Source organism: Rhea americana, unplaced genomic scaffold, assembly GCF_003343005.1.
Source record: "Rhea americana isolate MKP2758 unplaced genomic scaffold, rheAme1 scaffold_75, whole genome shotgun sequence".
NCBI classification, from domain to species: Eukaryota; Metazoa; Chordata; class Aves; order Rheiformes; family Rheidae; genus Rhea; species Rhea americana.
In genome coordinates, this window is record NW_028186923.1 from 2,386,224 (window position 1) to 2,404,039 (window position 17,816).

At 48.4% G+C, this 17,816-nt stretch overlaps 1 protein-coding gene across 3 annotated transcripts in view; it reads right to left on the reverse strand.

Moving 5' to 3' along the window:
- The window catches only part of CTIF (cap binding complex dependent translation initiation factor), a 198,948-nt gene extending 181,352 nt beyond the window's left edge, over nt 1-17,596 (reverse strand). For all 3 annotated transcript variants that reach the window (XM_085322151.1, XM_085322150.1, XM_085322149.1), the window contains exon 1: nt 17,582-17,596. In XM_085322151.1, the coding sequence (XP_085178277.1) occupies nt 17,582-17,587 (6 nt within the window). In that variant the 5' untranslated portion in view covers nt 17,588-17,596. The remainder of the gene's footprint in view (nt 1-17,581) is intronic.
- Nucleotides 17,597-17,816: the final 220 nt, after the last annotated feature.

A 17,816-nucleotide genomic window follows, 5' to 3' on the forward strand; every position in this document is an offset into this window, starting at 1 on the left:
GGCTTGGGAAACCCTTCAAATCACCACTCAGACTCAACGCTCAGCATAGTCAAGCCAGATGCCTGCTGTCATTTAGGGTGGTAGGTGATCTGGCAACTCTTCTGCTGAGCAGCAGTTTCTGAAAGTCCTGYAGAGAGCAAGCGACGTTTCCTCCTCAGCATTTAGCCATCATTTCAACTCTGCCATAAGAGGCAAGACAGCAGTAGCCCTCTGTGGAACAAGCATCACTACCCATCCATCCATCATCCACATGGACCTTTCAGACCAGTGCCCAAGGGAACATGGCATCCTTCAGTGGTGTTGCCAGTGTGACTACAGTCACCTTAGCACAGCCTCCCTGGTGACTCTATGCCTCTCTGTTCCATCTCCTTTAGCGCAACAAGGCTACCTACACCCCTTTCAGGAGCTCCTTGCTCCTAAAGCTGTAGGAAATTCAACCCATTCTTTAAGGATAGCACAATTCTTCCGGCACACGAATACCAAGCAGCAGCCTGGCTCATTGGAGAGAAGAGCCTTTAGGGCTTGGAGTTCAGGTTACAGCTTTCCTAAGAGCGGAAATGTCTGACACAGGCCATCTCTCCCAGAACAACACATGGCTCAGCATCATCTTTTTATTGGCAACCTGGACACCCAAAAGCAGTGTTCCCACCATGTAGCCTGGGCCATGTGTGCGTTCAGTATGGTTGACAGTGCTGATTCCCAGTCTCCTACCACTCAATCTTTCTTACAAAAAGCAACAGCGCTCTGGGGCTTTGCCGAGTCTTGCTCCTCGCTCCGTCCTCAGACCTGCACTGCCTCTGCCTGTCTCAGGACTGTCACCACCAGTTTCCTCACCCTTCCCCTGCTCCCAGCCCTCTACACTGCCATTCTGTGCCCTGCCCTGCTTCTGCTGGCTTTGCTGGTTAACTTAGCCCTCAAAACGAGCTAAGTTGGCCAAACCCATCTACTTCTCCCCAGACGCCTGTGCCCATCACTTCTAGTGCTGGTGACTGGAGCAGGGGTACCCTAGTTGCTACTACAAGGAGCTGTCACTGGTCTGGCGGAGCGTATCCTCTGAGACCACATCTGCCCCTCGCAAGCAAGCACTCGTGCTAGCTGGGAAGCACCGTTACTACGCTCCTGGCACGTGAACGCTCCTGTGTGCAGACTGTCATCCCCCACCATGCCTTTCCCTGCCACGACAGGCTGTGACGAGGCAGACAGACTGCTGCTGAATGAAGCCGTAGTAGCTRGAGGTGCACAACAGAAACCTCAGCAAATCCAGCGAGGGATGACTGTGCAAACAGCCAAAGAGGAAAGCCTGAGTCACTTCCTCCTCCACAGTCCTAAATACAGAAGAAGATAAGGAAAATAATTCTTCCAGCTCACAAAAAAGGAACAGAATCCCCAGCTAAAAAAGTAAAATAAAAAAGGAGAAGGCAGTGACAGCAGAAAGCGAAGAGACAGAAAATTCAAGCTTGTGTGATATAGAAATCTACAGCTGTAATGAGATAGGCCATTAAAAGCAGAGAGGTGCTGGGCATCGCACCCCAGCTCTTTTGGCAATGGGGTGCTAATCAATCACCCCTAATAGAGGCTTGGCCCAAGCCCTACATCTAGATGAACTCACCTACTGTCACACCCAAAAGTACATCAGAGCAAGCTGCTCTGAGCTCTGAATGAGGCACCTGAAGGCCGGAGTACAGAACCACAGCATCTCTGTGCATTAACCAAACACGGCATCCTTCTCCATGCTGTTTTTCATACCAGTAATTGTATATAGTTATCACATTTCCAGTGCCCAGTGCTTTTTGAGCCAAGTTATAAGTACTTAATTCCCCGGAAATAGGTTCAGAAAGCAGACTTTTCCAGAACACCGTTGGTTTTGCAGCTCTCCTCTGGATGGCTCGGTGCTCCGGCTGGGCCCAGGCCCCAAGCTCCAAGCATCTCCCAGTCTGCAGCCTTCAGCTGCCCTGGCCAGTCCCTCTGCAGCATCATAAGCCTACTCTTGCCTGACACCGGGGCTCCTCATTGCTTTCCAGTGGAACCTTTTTTGCAAAGATGCAGTATCAGCTTCTACTATTCTTAAGGGCTCTCTCTTTCCCAGAGCTTTATGTCCATATTTTTGACTTGCTGGATGGGGAGGAATCACTGTAAATTCTCTGCCCTCCGCCTCCTGCTAGGTAGGTACCTGCAAGGTAGCTGTTGCCAGTCATTAAATAATTCTTTCACCTCATGTCACACACCTGAATTCCTGGGATGCTGCAGTTGCAGTCTGAACCCTGTACAGCGGATGCTTACATCCTTCATAAGCATCTCTGCAGCTGCAAACTGCAATCCAGGGAAGCACACTTAGACGTATTTCTGCAGCTTAAATCCCTTTGTGCATCTGTATCAACTCCTGCTCTGTAAAGTGCCAGTCACAGTGCCTTCCTACTGCTCACCATGTAAGTGCAGTCCTTAAACACCTGGTAAAGCACAGAGGGGTAGACAAAAAGGTTCCTACTGAATTAAAGATCTGGGGCCATTTCCAACTCTCTAAATTCTCTGGAGAGATTTTTTTTTATTGGGTTCAGGGCCCCAAAGTGCTCCTGTAACACAAAAGGCCATACTCAGCTGTCCTATATTGCACTGAAAGTCCCGGCTCTGAGCTGATGGAGGGAACCGGGCATCACAAAGGCTTTGAATTTCTYCACAATCTCAGTAAAACACTGAGAGCTTCCTAGAACTGCCCAAAAGAAAATACCAGGCCTCAGGTGAGATCCACGCTACTCTTGGGCTCAGCCCAAAGAGTAGTTCATTGCCTAGCAGCATTTACAGGGCAGTAAATAAACTATGTCCCAAAAACATAAAAGGGCGGCTGGGAGGGCCACTGTTCATCCACCACAGGAACATCGCAGCACGCTATACCCTCCTTGGCAGCCTCCCTGCAGCCGCTTCTCCTTCCCAGTGTTCAAGATTTGAATTATTTGCTTAATGGATGATTTTTGTGAGGCCTCTTACTAAATCTAGGTCTGAAAGTCAACACCCAGCTCAGCCCATTTCAGTCAGTAGTTTTAGGCCATCCAAAAGAAATGCAAACGTCCACAAGCAGCCACACAACTGAAGCCGTGTCTCCTACAGACTTGTGACCAATATTCCCTACACTCCCCTATGTCCCCCCTAATTTCCCCACATTGGCAGGCCTAGACTCTCTCTTCCTTTTCCCAGGACCCTGAGCTCCCTCTASGATCTTCTAAACATCATCAAATCAAGAAGCAACATGTATTTTGGTTGGTTCCCAGTGACACAAACTCCCACTCCCCAGTAGGCAGAAATATGTTAATCAACGCACTTGCACCCAGATAGGTAATATTTGCACTCACAATTGCTGTAGCCTCTCCTTGCAGGCAGGAAATTACCTGGATTTCCCCTCTTTCAGTGTTCTTAAAGCCTGTAGGGTATTATCTGTGAGACCTAAATGCTTCTGTCAAATTTTGGCTGAAATTGGTCTCTGGRTTAAAATGTTTCTGGAGGAGTAATAACTGATAGTTAGTCAGTCTGACTGCAAAAGCCTTATTTCTGAAAGAAACCAGATTAAAAGGGGGGGGAGGGGGAAAGAGCACAGAAACAGAAAAGAAGCTTCAATGCAAGGTAGCTGTTGCCAGTCAGTAAATAATTCTTTCACCCCATGTCACACAACTGAAAGGAAAAAAAAAAAAMMAAAMAAAMARAAAAAAMCACACAACTTAAAATTGCCCTGCAAAGATCCTCCTTCAGATATCTGCAGCTGGGAAGGAGCTGATTCCTAGAAGGATTATGTGTGCTAGGACTCCACAGAAACCCAGCAAACAGCAAGGAAGGGAGGGGAACCAGTACCCCGTGGCTGTAATAAAGCCATATATTATTGGCCTATTGCAGGATTTATGATTCCAATTAAATGGTTATGCTTGGACAGGCTACTAACCAGCCATCCGAGACAGTGCACATTTCAACCAACCTYCCCCCTTTCAGCATACAGATTTATCCCGTCTCCTAAAATGCTCAGACAGCCCAATGCAGAATTAGCATCGCGCCTGCGGCGCTGGGTGAACTGCAAAGGTCCCGCTCAGGCTTTTCAAGCCGCTTTGCAAAACAAAGCCATCGCGGAAGGGCTCGGCGAGCCAGCCCCCCACCCCGATGGGGAAAGGTCTTCTTCACCCACCGGGCCAGCGTGGGAAGAGGCATCTCAACCCCCTCCGCGCTGCTGAGCTCCGCGCGCGCCCCGGCTGCCGTCGCGGCTCACAGTGCAGAGGGGAGGGCTGCTGGGGCCGCTGCCAGCGTGCACACCAAGGGGAAGGGGGGGAGGACGCGCCGCAGCCCAGTCCTACCCCGCGCATCGCCCAGCACGGCAAACAAAACTGTGCGCTGGGCTCCCAGGACCCACCCTGTGCTCACTGCACCCCAAATCCACTGTCCAATCCCTCACCTGCCCCACAACAGATTTTTACCTGCTCCCTCCCCAACACTTGCTTGATTTCTCTGAACGTTACCACCGAGATCTCCTTGAGTATCTTCCGGCAGCAGCTCCTGAGGCAGGAAACAAAGGAGGACAATCCTTCTGGCTTAGTGACGAAAACATCAAGGCACCGAGCGCTGCAGAAATATTACCCAAGGTCACGCACAGGGCCGCCCGCAGATGGGGAGTAACCCCCCAAGCCTCGAGGGACCCTCGGGGAGGTGCTCTGCCGGGGATGGGCACTGCCCACRAGGCAATCTCCTCCTTAAGCTGTGGCTCTCGTCACAAAAACACTCTTCTTCTCTGCATCCCTGTCAGCATGCTGCCCGCCGAGGATGCTACTTGGAGCATCCACAGAGACCGAGAAAAAGGCTTCACACCAGACGAGCACGGGGACAGACAGAGAAGGGATGCAGGGAAAGGATGGAAATGCCTTTTGCTCACTAGGCAGCAAAAGAGCTTTCCAACAACACGCATTTAATTTAAGAGCTGCCATCAAGAGCTAAGAAAGTGCTGGCCCCCAAAGAAGGCGAGGGCAGCAGCATCGCACATAAACACCCATCAGCGTGGCTCCGGCTCGGCCCCCGATGTGCCCTRTGGCTTTCCGCATCAGATGCGATCGTGTTTGTGTGTTTAACTGCAAGGGCTGCCTCCCTTCCAGGGCTGCTCCTGCTCGRGCATAATCTTTTTCTGAATTTGGTGGATCTGACAACCCAGGTGCTGCTAATGGTCTTTTCAGTGACAGGTCAAATCCTTCTCAAGGTCACCCTCCCTTGCTGAATTAAAGCAGAAAGAGATAGGAGCAAAGCAGCAAGCACAGATGAGGACTGCAGCRTTCAATCAGACACTTGGGTTGCAGCTGCCCTGAGCAGCAGGAAAGCTCAAAGGAAGGCCTGGGTGGGGACAGGGCTCATCCTCACTGCGTGGTTAGCTGAAAGGTGCCTCCAAGCCTTGCCAGGTTCCCACGCCATGCTCTTTGCAGTGACACCTGTCTTACAACCRCTCACAGGATCGTGACGCTGTCCCTCTCCCATCTGTCAGCCTAATCCGAGACAGCTCGGCCAGCCAGGCTGCTCTGGCAACCCGCAGCAAGCACCATAGGGACGTGGTGGACTCTCAGGACACCAGAGAACTCCTTCCTGGAGAATTACTGTCCCAGGCTAAGTATTTCCAGCAACAACAGCATTTCCTTGAGCTGACATCACATGTAGGCAATGACTGGATTTGCAGATCTAAAGAAGCAAGACCAAAACTAAACACATCAGCTTCAGTTTAAATGATGCAACAATCTGGGACACCTTGAGGTCCAACTCACAGCAAACAGGAGGTGAAGTCTATGTCATGCCAAAGCARTGCACTCTGTGCTTCTCCTTGTTACTCCCTATTTACTGAAGTCTTTGAACRCCATGAAGAAGTCACAGCCTACTGGGTTTCCAGTAACAAAAACCTTGACAGGGGAAGGGAGCAGGGTGATGGAGGGGAGTTACCCCTCTCTGGGGAGGGTCCCTGCATAGTTACACCTTGCCAAGGGATGGAAAACAACCCTCCAAACCAGCTCCCGCCTTCAAGAGATGGAGGGATGGGGTGCAGTGACACTTTCCGGCAGCATCAACGACCTGCCACATCGAACGCACTCAGCTTGTCCCCTGCGCTCCAGCCTTCCCCTTGACAAACACATCAGCAGAGTTTCAAAGGCGGGCATGTCTTTCACGTATTCTTTTGCAAAGCTGGGGAATACCCAAGCGCTAACATTTACCATCCCATCTTCAGCTCCCGAGTCAGCACAAACTGAAATTAAATAAACTTGTAGCAGTTAGACCCCAAACATGCCTCCACGGCTCTTCTGCAAGTGCCAGCACTTGCACCTTTCACTCTCTTTCTCACCTCTGCTCCAAAACAAATAGCAGAGTTCCTGGATAACAGCTGTCCCATCCACATACAGGGAGCACACTTGCACCCTGCAAATTCTTCAAATCAAGCCCTAAAAGCAAACAGGAGAGCAAAGCATGGTTACTCTTAAATAGTTTCCATATGACCACAGCACTAGAACCTGTGTACGTTAGTAACTACTCAGCTAAGTGATGCGCAATTCACACACACCGCTGCCACCTCTGCTGGACAGAGAAGTGCGTCTGATAACATCACATCAAATAAAATCAAAATAATTGCATCTAAGGTAAAATAAAGTCAGCAAAGCATCTTTAAAGACATAAATTGTCCCACAAGAGTGGTTTCTAAGATTTCAGCATCTTCACGATGACAAAATAAGTCTCAGAATTTGCATCTGGCTTTTTATTGCAATGATTCTGTCTACTAGTAGCTCCCATCTTATTCCAAGGGAGAGAGCAGATACCGCGGATGAAGGGACTGACCAAGCAAGGCTCTGACCATTAGCCTGTTCTTCATCTCACGGTGCTGGGAGTGTACCCATGCCAGCCTCCCTCCCTCACCTGTTTTCCACCCACATGGCTGGCTGTAACCCACCTGCAGACAAGACCAAAGCATCCACACTGTGCTTGCAAAAACCAGAGATTCTAAAACCTGTTGGTGGGCCAGGCTGCAGCATGCTCTGCCTCCCACACACCTGATGTATGCTGGAGATGGACACCAGGGAGCTTAGCCCTGCATTAGCCCCACTGGTAGCCTGGGCTCTCCCAGGAGGTCTGAAACCTCAAGCAGCAGTGGCTCCTCGCTAGGACGTAGGTGGCAGGTAGTCTAGTCCTGAGGCTGGACTTGAACCCGTTTTCCAAGGATTGTGCAGACACAGCTTTAGCAGGCAGGATTTCAAGTCAAGAAACATTTGTTTCTTTGATATGGAGGAGGCTTCAAATACACCCTCTCCTGAAAAATCACTGTGGTGGGAGAGCACTTACAACATCACCAACTGAGCAGGACGCCTTAAAGGTCTCCTCCAGGAGATTATCTCACAGTGCCCATACTCAGACAGACTCATCAGTGGACTATGCGCCTTCCCTCCCTGTTAGCACTGGGTGGTACCAAACATCCTCTCTGGGTGGTCACCTTCAGACCTGCATGGAGATGCTCTGTCCCTTCTGCACCACCCCTTGTCTCTGTAGGGGTGGGTCTGCTCTTGAGGAAAGAAAACACTTGATTTTCAACCTGTAACTCTGGCTTTTCAGCCAGCTGTATAACCTGGTGAAAGCTCAAAGCAAAAAGCTCATGCCTCTTCCAAGTTTCTTCCTACTGGCAGCAGAAAGCAAAACAAAATAAAAATTCCAGACATGGACTGAAAGCCTGGAGCAGCTGAGTGAGAGTCTAGCAGTAAGTTCCACTCGTAGAAAGCATCAGTTGGCGAACACAGAAGCAACACTGCCACAAAGCAAAAGTTCAGCAATGTGATCGCCGCGGTCGAGCCACTGGTGGGCTAAAGCGACTGCTCACTATAGACTAATCCATATCATCTTGCTGGTTCCTGGGGTTTCTCCCATCAGCCAGAGTCATGCTTTCCGAGACCAAAATTCTTCTTCCTTTGAAGAAGGATCCATCCATGTTTTGTATTTGTTTAGGGCCAACCCACTGCTGGGTAGCAGGCCAGGGCCGAGGCTCCTACACACAGCCGTAGTACGGATGATATTGGCCAGCCAAATATAAATAAATACTAAAGATACACTAGCAATGCTGTCCACTTAAAAAACCAACTACCACCACACCTGCTTGAAACGCTTATAAAACMTGCTTTTCTGACAGCTCAGCCTGTTGGAGGAGAATGATCCCAGATAAAAAATAAAAGTTATCTGTCACTTCATTGCAACAGCCCTGAGAGGCTCCAGAACAGAACCAGTCTCTTTGCTGGACTTCCCCCAGCCCATGACTCCGTGAGCACRGCAGGACTGCGCCCCTTGCAAAGATGGGCCTCTTCATGCATTTTAGTAGATTCACCCTTCTTCCAAAGGCCAACAGCGATCACATTACGGATTCATAGCTGCCGTGATGAAAYATTACAATCAACTAATCCCAGGTCTGACGCCTACCCTGAGCAGCCTGCCTAAGTGCAGTTTTACAGTCATATTTTGAAAGACGATAAAGTGGTTGTACATGAAAAGCCAATACAAGAAGAGAGAGACGTCAAGTCATAATTTAGAGAAACCAAATGTGCATTAGGTCTTCTCATCACGTATAAAACAAACTGAGGAATAAATGKCCTGAACTTCTGCCATGCTCCCGCAAAAAGTATTTCCATCTGAACTGGGCTTGCAGAAAGGAGGAGGAGGAAAAAAAAAAAAAACAAATCAGACTGTCCCTTTAAATGAATTCACTCCTCCTGCAGCTGCAGACCTCCAACACACTGACCATTCCTTCTCTTAAAGGCAAAAAAGGGAGATCCTGCTTGCCACACTTTCAAAACAAACCATTTTCAACCAACTTATAACCCCTTGAAAACTGAATCCAATTGATTTACTAGCACGCAACAATGAAAAGTGCGTGTGGCTAAAAAGTAATTTCAGAAAGCATCATAAGCCTCCACATACAACTGTAACTCTTGCAAGGGCAAAAACATTRCAACTTCATTGACACAAGCTGTAAGACGGACAGCCCAGCTTCCCAAGGCAGAGGAGAATTTAATCAAACATCTGTCTCCAAGCTGATCATCCAGCTAGGAAAAGATCTCTTGTATTACCCAGATATACTTATGAGTCCTTCTAAGTGAATACAGCTCCTGTGGACACAGACTTTCCACCCCAATCTCTTCTTACTACACAAAGCAAACAAATCTGTTAAACATAAAATATTTTTCTATTATTAGACATCAACTGAACCACGACAACAAGTTCCTGCTTGTTTTTTCCCCTTGCACAAACACCAAAGATGGTGTTTACAATGCCAATGCTGGCAAGCTATTAAAATCCTCTTCCAGCTACGGAGGGATGCCATCTTCCTGCTTCGTTGCTGTCAGGATACAGCCCAGGAATCCTCTGGCTCGGAGCAGGAATTTGCTTCTGGCCAAATGACACATGGAGATGCCTGGATCCCAAAGCAAAGCACTTGTCATAGACTCTACAAAAGCACTTACTTCTCCGAGGTTCAGCTTGCAACACGGGCACGACCCGTGGGGCCTTGACCACAGCGCTCAGCACCAGCACTGCCCTCCCCACTCTCCAGGCAGCTTCTCCAGAGCTGCCACCAGCAGCCCAGACCACCAGTTTCAAGCCAACTTGTGACATCTACACTACACTGTGGTCCCAATGGTGAGCCAATGGTGACAACTCATTGAAAACCYGAGGCAAATGTTTACCATGCTGCCACCAATTTTAGCCTGGAGAAAAGAACATTCTTCCCCCATTTCAGTCTTGGAAAAAGCAACGCAAATCTGTTCTCACTCCCTCCCCAGTACGTAGCCAATGGGACATATGAACAGTGGTATGGGAAATGACAGGTTGTTCCTCAGCAGGATGGTTAGATCAAAGGCTCTGCAGCAACTTGGCTGGTCCATGGAGGTGTGCTCCACAAAAGCCAGCTTGCAGGGATGCGCTGTCAAGGCCCCTGGTTCTCTCCCATTATCAGCTACGGCAATCTCAGGTAACAGACAGCAGTGGGTAACGACAGGGAAACAAAGGTCAAAAAACAGAAGCAAAAAGAAAAACCCTTTAAAATTTATCCTAAGGTTATTCCTGCAAGATCCCCCATTAGCCAGTCCCTAAAATGTGTTTTCACAAACCAGAACACTCTTCACTTCTTTGGTGTTCATGGCCAAAACACAGGTTGTAGCCAGCACTGTAGAAGAACACAGCTCTGCAAAGAAACAGCCGAGTCCAGATTTCATCTAAAGATGTAACGCCCTGTCTCACACCAGGAGCCACAGAGGATGTGGGCTTCGCAACCAGCTTGCAGCAGTATCTTAGGTAGATCACTGTCATCCTGCCTCAGTTTCCCAACCTGTAGCACAGGGCCAATGTTACCTCCCTCAGCACAGCACTTGGGTTTCATGAGCGAGAGATGCACGCTTGGTGATCGTGGCACCCAAGACCCCAGAAATCTCTCTGATGTGTTTTTGTTTCAGTTCAAAATAATTACAACACTACTGTGATTAAATACACGTCCTCTTTGCAAACRTGGAAGATTCAGAACATGGAAAGTCATACCTACTTCTTTGCACAAGCTTTTTTCAATGCAACCCCCCCACCTTCCCCAGCACTTCTCCTGACCTTTTACTATTTATTTGGGGATGGCCCAAGGGGACCCAATCATCATCCTTGCGGCTTTGCAAGGCACAGCTGATCACAGAGAGCCCGGCTCCCCCTGGAAGGAAGCAGCTGAGCAGCCACACATCTAAGATGACATGAAGCATGTCTGCTCTGCAGCCTCCCAGGCTGCCCCTCAAACGCCAACTCAACCTCTCGCTTCCCTGCACCAGCTGCCACCACTTTCCGAGTGACGGAATAGCCTTAAACACAATCACTAATGAAGGGAGGCACGTTGCCACTCCAGCTTGGCTTCGAATGCCAGCTTCTCCCAGGCGTTTAACAACCCGAAGCAAACAGGCACACAGCAAAACGTAACACCTGCCACCGCAGAAGCTATTTTTCCTCCAAGGGTCTGGCATGCACAACTGTGAAGCAACTGTGTGCCCAGCTGTCAGCCAAAAACCTGCTCTTGCCAAGAGGGCAGTAGCGCCGAGGCCTCGGTGAAAACAGGCTAAGTGAAACCATCCTTGACAGTGCCTCCAGGATTTTATAAGTCCTGAAGCATTTTTTTTTAATTACAAACCAAAGCAATCTCAGCAAACCATTCCCTGTTACAGACAAGCTGATGGCAACCACATGGGTCTCCCTGTAGGTCCTGCTTTGACTCGAGGACGGTAGCTCCTGCGGCAGCTAAGCTTTCCCAGGGCACGGGCAGGCTGTATAAACCAATCCTAGGGAGCTGTGTTCACAACAAGCTCCATAAGGAGAAGGATTTTTTTTTCAGTCTTACAACCAATTAAAATAGTTGGCAAGAAGTGACAAGCTTGTGGGCATCCAAGTCCTCCCTCGGTTAAGCTGGGCAGCATGTGACACGAAGGGAAAGGCCACCACCTCCCAGCCACGTGCTCCTCAGCTTCCCCACTCGCCGTGGTGAACAAGGAGCTGGGACACCCAGCTCCCAGTCTCGGCTCAGCCACAGACATGACAAGACACCACAGACAAGTTGTCCCACTTGCAACCTTTTGGTCCAGCCATCTGTTCCTAGCAGATGATATTGTTTAGGAACCCTGGGGCAGATGACAAGGCTGGATTAACACTTGTGGCCCATAGAGGAGACACCCTCTCTAAACTGCCACGTATTATTAAGTACTTTGTGACAGGCTCTCCTCCATATGCTATCCATGCTGCACCAAAGCCTGTCCCACCTGTCAGAGAAGTGCATATGTGTCACCACAGCCTCTCCCACCATACAGGAAACTTGGGGTTTCTCTCCTTTACCACGATTGCTATGTGCTTTTCTACTGGCTGAAAAAGGAGGCTGTAGGTTGCCTCTGTAARGAAGAACACAGAAGTTAGGTAATGTAAGTACATACCAAAGCAAGTATGAGAATACTGCTGTCCAACCTGCAGTCCATGAGGCTTTGGAGGTCCACGGCTTACTCCAAAGGAGCCTCTCAAAGTCAACTTGGGAAAGCAAAGAGCTCAAATTCATTAACAGACATTATCTCCATTACTGGCCACTTTCTTGAGATTTCTGCACTGGTGAAGGTTGATAACGACTACGCAGGATTCCAACCTAGCGAGCCAAAAGCAACCATGGGATTGACCAACGCAGCTGCGGAAGAAATAAACCTTTCATTTTCAGGAGGAAAGCTGACAGTTAAATACACACAGGTTTTGGGAATGCCCAGTCTTAGTGTCACCCCCATTTTCAGTCAGAATTGCCCCAAAAGCATATTTCTCTTAGAATCATAAGAAAGGCATCTATGTTGTGAATGACTATATATGTTTACAAAAGTATTTATATTTATATATATATAAAATAACCGGTCTCCTAAATGAACAGAAAATTATTATTTAGCTCCACTAGCCTTTTACTTCTGATGACTCAGTAAAATATTGTAATTATACTAAAGTAGTAGAACTGTACTTTCTACAAGGTACGTCACAGGGACATCCCAATGTAGTTTATGAAGATTACCTGTCCATTAGCCTCAGCATTTCCACAAGTTTTCTAGATAGAAACAGTTTTCCTTTCTCCAACTTGATGAGGAGCGTGAGCCACTCCAATCACATCAGCAGACTGTTAGCTCTGGAACTTAACAATGTCACATAAATCTGTGAGTGTTTCTGCTAAACTGAACAACAACAAAATGATTAGCAATATCTCACTGCTCTGTATTCTAGTAAAAATATTCAGCCAATATGCTAAGTATGCCCAAAGCAGCTCCTGAAATAGATAATCTGCTACACCCAGCTTCCATAGAAACCATAGGGTTGTAGTGTACTTTCATGTATAGTTTGTCACACAWACACAGAGCCTTGCCAAAGACTCACTTGAGCAGTAAGAGCATGAAATTAAATAAGGTTCAGGAGGGTCTCCCTTCCACTCCTCAGAGACCTAGGGCAAAAATTAAACTGGCAGTAACTACACTGATTTCCAACTGTTCCTGCTGGGAACAGATTGAGCAGCCCGGGGAACAGCATCTAGGAGTAACAGGAGAGAGACACCCGAAGTGAGAGAGAAGGAGAGAGTCAGAGCAGCAAAATTTGTTTCCAGAGACCACAGCAGAACAAAAACATGCAGCACTTCTCCCAGAAATAAACTGGGAAAAGAGAGCAAAAAAAAAGGGGGGGGTGTTCTTCTCTTCCAAAAATGAGCACCAAAGGAGGAACAGCTGGAGAAAAAGCTCAGAACCTCATCATCTTCCCTTCCCCGATTTGGATCAAGGGCTAATAGCTATTAAGCATATTTGGACATMATTTCTTACAGCACTTAAGAACCTTCCATAGGCGATTCCCATCCAGTTTGCACACTAGYCTGACTCAGCTACTAGAATAAACTTGTAGAAGTAAGCCAAGCATCTCGGCTACCTTGCTCCTCTTACAGAGCTCCCTGCAAACACAGGGCTGCCAGGCACCAGAGGCAGAGGCAGGACTGTGATTCAATTTGCCTCCTCCAACAATTTCTCAAACAACTCTTCCAGAGCGCCATCCCAGCCCAGGGAGCTGCCGAGTGCTCAGATCTACCCTGCCGTTCACCTGCAAGCTCATGCGAGACAACTCACTTTCCCACCCTAACCTGCAACATTCAACCATCGCTCCTCTGCTTTCTTTTAAAAGCATTTTGAGATCTTTGGATAAAAAGTTTCCTAAGAGCAGGACAACACTGTTACTCCCACAGCACTTTAAAAGTGACACATTAAATTCCCAGAGCCCACCAGGACGATATACAGTATCTGCGTAGCAAGGAGGGCTCGGACTCCACAGAACTCAGAGGAAAAGAGCTTTGAATACAAACACAGCCTGCGCTTCCCAAAACAGAAAACATTCTTATCTCTGCCAAAGATAACATGCAACACGGCAAAACCACAGTCTACAAATCTCATTTAAGGCTTCAGGGAATAAAATCTGCTGCAAAGTTTTGCACCTTGCACCTCAGGACCAGGAAGAAGAGCTGCTTCCAGAGCAAAGCCTTTATAGTCTTTATGGGGAAAACAGCATGCACTATCACAACAAAATGTTTTCTTCCACCTGCTGGAGATAAAGTGGGAACATTTGCTTGTGAGGGTCACAAGAGCCATAACCAAAGAGGGATACTTCGCCTTCTATCACACATGCCATCATCTGCTGTGTTGCTCAGTGCTGGGTTCTCAGGTGACTTTCACCACCAAAAGGTCCTCCRTGGTTCGATTCTGGTAACCCAGTACCTTTGAGCTGAAAGAAACAACCTGGTAGCTCAATGTATCTTGTTTTCTTCCACACCTCTTGTTCCAAAGATGACTTTCTCTACAGTAGTCCCACCCTCTGTACTGAAGTGAGGATACTTGACCTACAGCACACAGCTATCCACAGCCACTCTCCTGAAAGGTCTTCCAACACAGGTAGGCAGCACACTATAGCCCAGACGAAACTTTTGGGGGTTGCTGCTTACTCCCAGCCTCCAAGTTTCCAAGATGCTGCTCCAGAGAGAGCAGCAATTCACAACAATTCTAACAAATCCAAGCCAGTCGCCACGTGCGTGGGCAGTGGCACAGCRTGGCAGGGAGGGACAACAGTAAACATCCCTCTTTTGCCACAAGAATAACTAATGATACGCAGCCAGCTGGTGAGGTTGCGTGGCTGTTTCAGGAGAACGGAGCAGGCTGTGGACACGCAGCTATTCTAGGTCTATCGCACAAAACTCCAGAACAAGCCTTACKGCTGACGCAGGGGAAAACCTTCACCAACAGAGCTGCGTTTCTGCGAGTTACCTGGTGCAGTTCTCCTGCAAGGAGGCTGGGCTCAGACCCATTCCAGTTTTGTGCTCCCAGGACTCCTGTGGGATGCGATTTTACATTYGAATTTATACCCATTCAAATGAAGAAGGAATAGTAACATTTACGAACAGCAAACCACTCCTCTCGCACTGACTTTGCAGYAAATGTAGGAGGGAAGGTGGTACAGACAGACATGCACACATGGAAACAACCGATTTCTGAGGAGCAATGCTTTCCACAAAAAGGCACAAGACACAACATCCTCTGTTCCTGGTGCCTGACCTCTGGGAAATGCTTCCTGACTTTCTAATCTAATAAAGTTGTCTGAGGAAAAGCTGTATGAGCAAAGCTACCTGCAGGAACAGAATCGCAGCCCCAGATTTGCACCATTCCTGTCTGGAAACTGTCGCCTAGTCCTCACATCAAATTACAGACCAAAACAACAACATCTGCCTCCACAAGGCAGTAATGCAACAGTAAATGTCTCCTCTGGATTGAGCAAGAGACACTTTCCCATGGCCGGAATAAGTTTAATGCAAGAGGAATGAAAAGGAATTCATGCTGCATTCCTTCTTTGCAGCACCAGCTCTCAAGGGCTTGGGCAGAGGGAAGATTCAGATGGACGCTGTAGCCCAGTGATCCTCCTAAGTGAATAGGCCACATTTTGTAGGAGAAAGAAAGAAAATCCTTGTGAAGTTAATTACTAGATTATCTTCATCCCTGCAGCCATATTCCTTAGCTCAGGAGTGCACTCAGTGACTCCTCGGGGCAGCAAGGCAAGGCTGTGTCTATGCTGAACACATTCAGCATGCATGAGTACATTCAGCTGCACAGCAAGACAGGGAGAACGATGTCTTTCAAAGGATAGCTGGAGTTGGAAAGAACTTCTGAAGACCATCTGCTCCAACTTCCAGGCTCAAGTATGGTCACCTAGAGCACGTTGCCCAGGGCCCAGTCCAGCTGGGTTTTGAGTATCTCCAAGGATGGAGACTCCACGAACTCTCTGCGCAACCTGTTCCAGTGCTCAGTCACTCTCACACTAAAGAAGCGTTTTCTTATGTTTGGGTGGATCAAAAGTGTTTCAGGTTGCACCCATTACCTCTTGTCCTGTCACTGGGCACCACTGAGAAGGGTCTGGCCCTGTCCTCTTGACATTCTTCCATCAGATATTTATACACATTGGTAAGACCTTCTCTTCCCCATCCCTTACAGCCCCAGCTCTCTCAGCCTCTCCTCCTGTAAGAGATGCTCCATTCCCTGGACTTGCTCCTGTCTTCTATTCTGCAAGGGCAGAAGAAGGGAAGAGGATAGGAAGCATGACTTTCTCTGGAGAACTCACTCCTGCGGAATTTCCTCCTGGGACAGTAGTGAGCTGGTTATTTGGAAAGCATCCATGCTGACACTTCCACTTTGCCTGGAGTGAGACCACACTTTCCAACAGGCCTGTGAGACTAGTCTTAGTCTCATTTTACAAGAAGCAGCTCAAAGGGCTGATTTTGGAGGCACTGGGAGCCAGGGCTATCTAGCAACTGTGCCTCCAGACACTCAGCATTTCTCAGGCCTACCTACATCAAAAAAAAACAAACGCACTCGAACCTATCTAGGCTTCAGAGATGCGGCCCGGCCGAGTCAGAGAATAGCACCCCATGGCTTCTGACTGCCAGCCTCATCCCGGCCACTAACAAACTCGGTGCCTGTGTGAGCAGGTTGTCCCATACTGTCAGTCACACCGGGCTGGGTCTACACGCATCCACAGTGCCTCTGTGGGAAAATATTGGTCAGTCCTTGTCCACCACATCCAAGCCTAGTCCTGCGTTAAGAATGTGAACGCGCCTTTCAAAAGGGAGGAGACCCTCACTTCTGTCACATCTCCAAATCAAACAGCAGTTCTTCCAAGGAGTCAAACTGCAATCTCAGCAGAAAGGTTTACCGGTAAAGAAATTTTTAACTGACACGGTGATTTTCAACTTGGGGASCAAGGACCCCTAGGGTCCTTCAATGAAGTATAAGAAATCAGCAAAAGCCAAGAGAACTATCACCAGCAAGCTGAAATTCAGTGTGTCACGGGCCAAAAAGAAGAATTTTCTGGTCTATACATCTATGAACACTGAAAAATCACTGACCTAATGCTAAGCTCTGAAACAGAAAATTAAGTTCTATATTTCTGTTTGTTCAAACTGCCATAGATTTAACATTTTCGCTCCAATTCTTTGCTATGTACATAGAACCTACTTTCAATTTTGCTGCAAATGAGGTAACAACGAACTACAATAATTGTTACACGGACTGAATGCTTATGCCTGACAGGTTTATCCATCCTTTCCCTCCTGCTTTCAAATCAAAGCATTTTGTCTCCAGAAAGCTTCACTTCTGCCTTTTCAACGATCAAGAAAAAGATCCAGCAAAAAGGCCAGCTCCGCACGGAGCAATTCATCCATGTAGAAAGCGGTCGAGGAAAAATCTAGAAGTTCAGAGAGCCGTACAGAAGTTCAGACTCAAACCTCTCTACGACAGCCACTGCTGCCGCTCCCGAGAACGGCGTTAGAAACCAGAACGTGCATTGTGGCAACGGGGGAAAAATACCACGGCTTTCCACTTGTACAGGCAAATTGTGAGTAAAGGGTGGGGGGAAAACACAGGCTGAGGCTGTCCTTTCAGTATGGTTACAGAAATTAAACAGGCAGGAGAGCAAACCTCCGTCCCAGGGGCCTGGACACATTTACCTGCATCAAGCGTCCTCCTCGCTAGCTGTAAAAAAGCAAACAAAGAAAAGGATGCCTCTGGTGAACTGAAACAAATGGTGCTCTGGAAGGGCCAGCGTGTTTCAGAGGCACCAAGATTTGTGGCGCTGAGCGCGGGTTTGTCGGGGTCTGACGACGAGGCGTCCTCGCAGGTCCCGCGGGGGCTGCGGCGGGGGGTCCTCGGCGCGGCGCCTCGGCCCAGCTGCGGAGCCGTCCC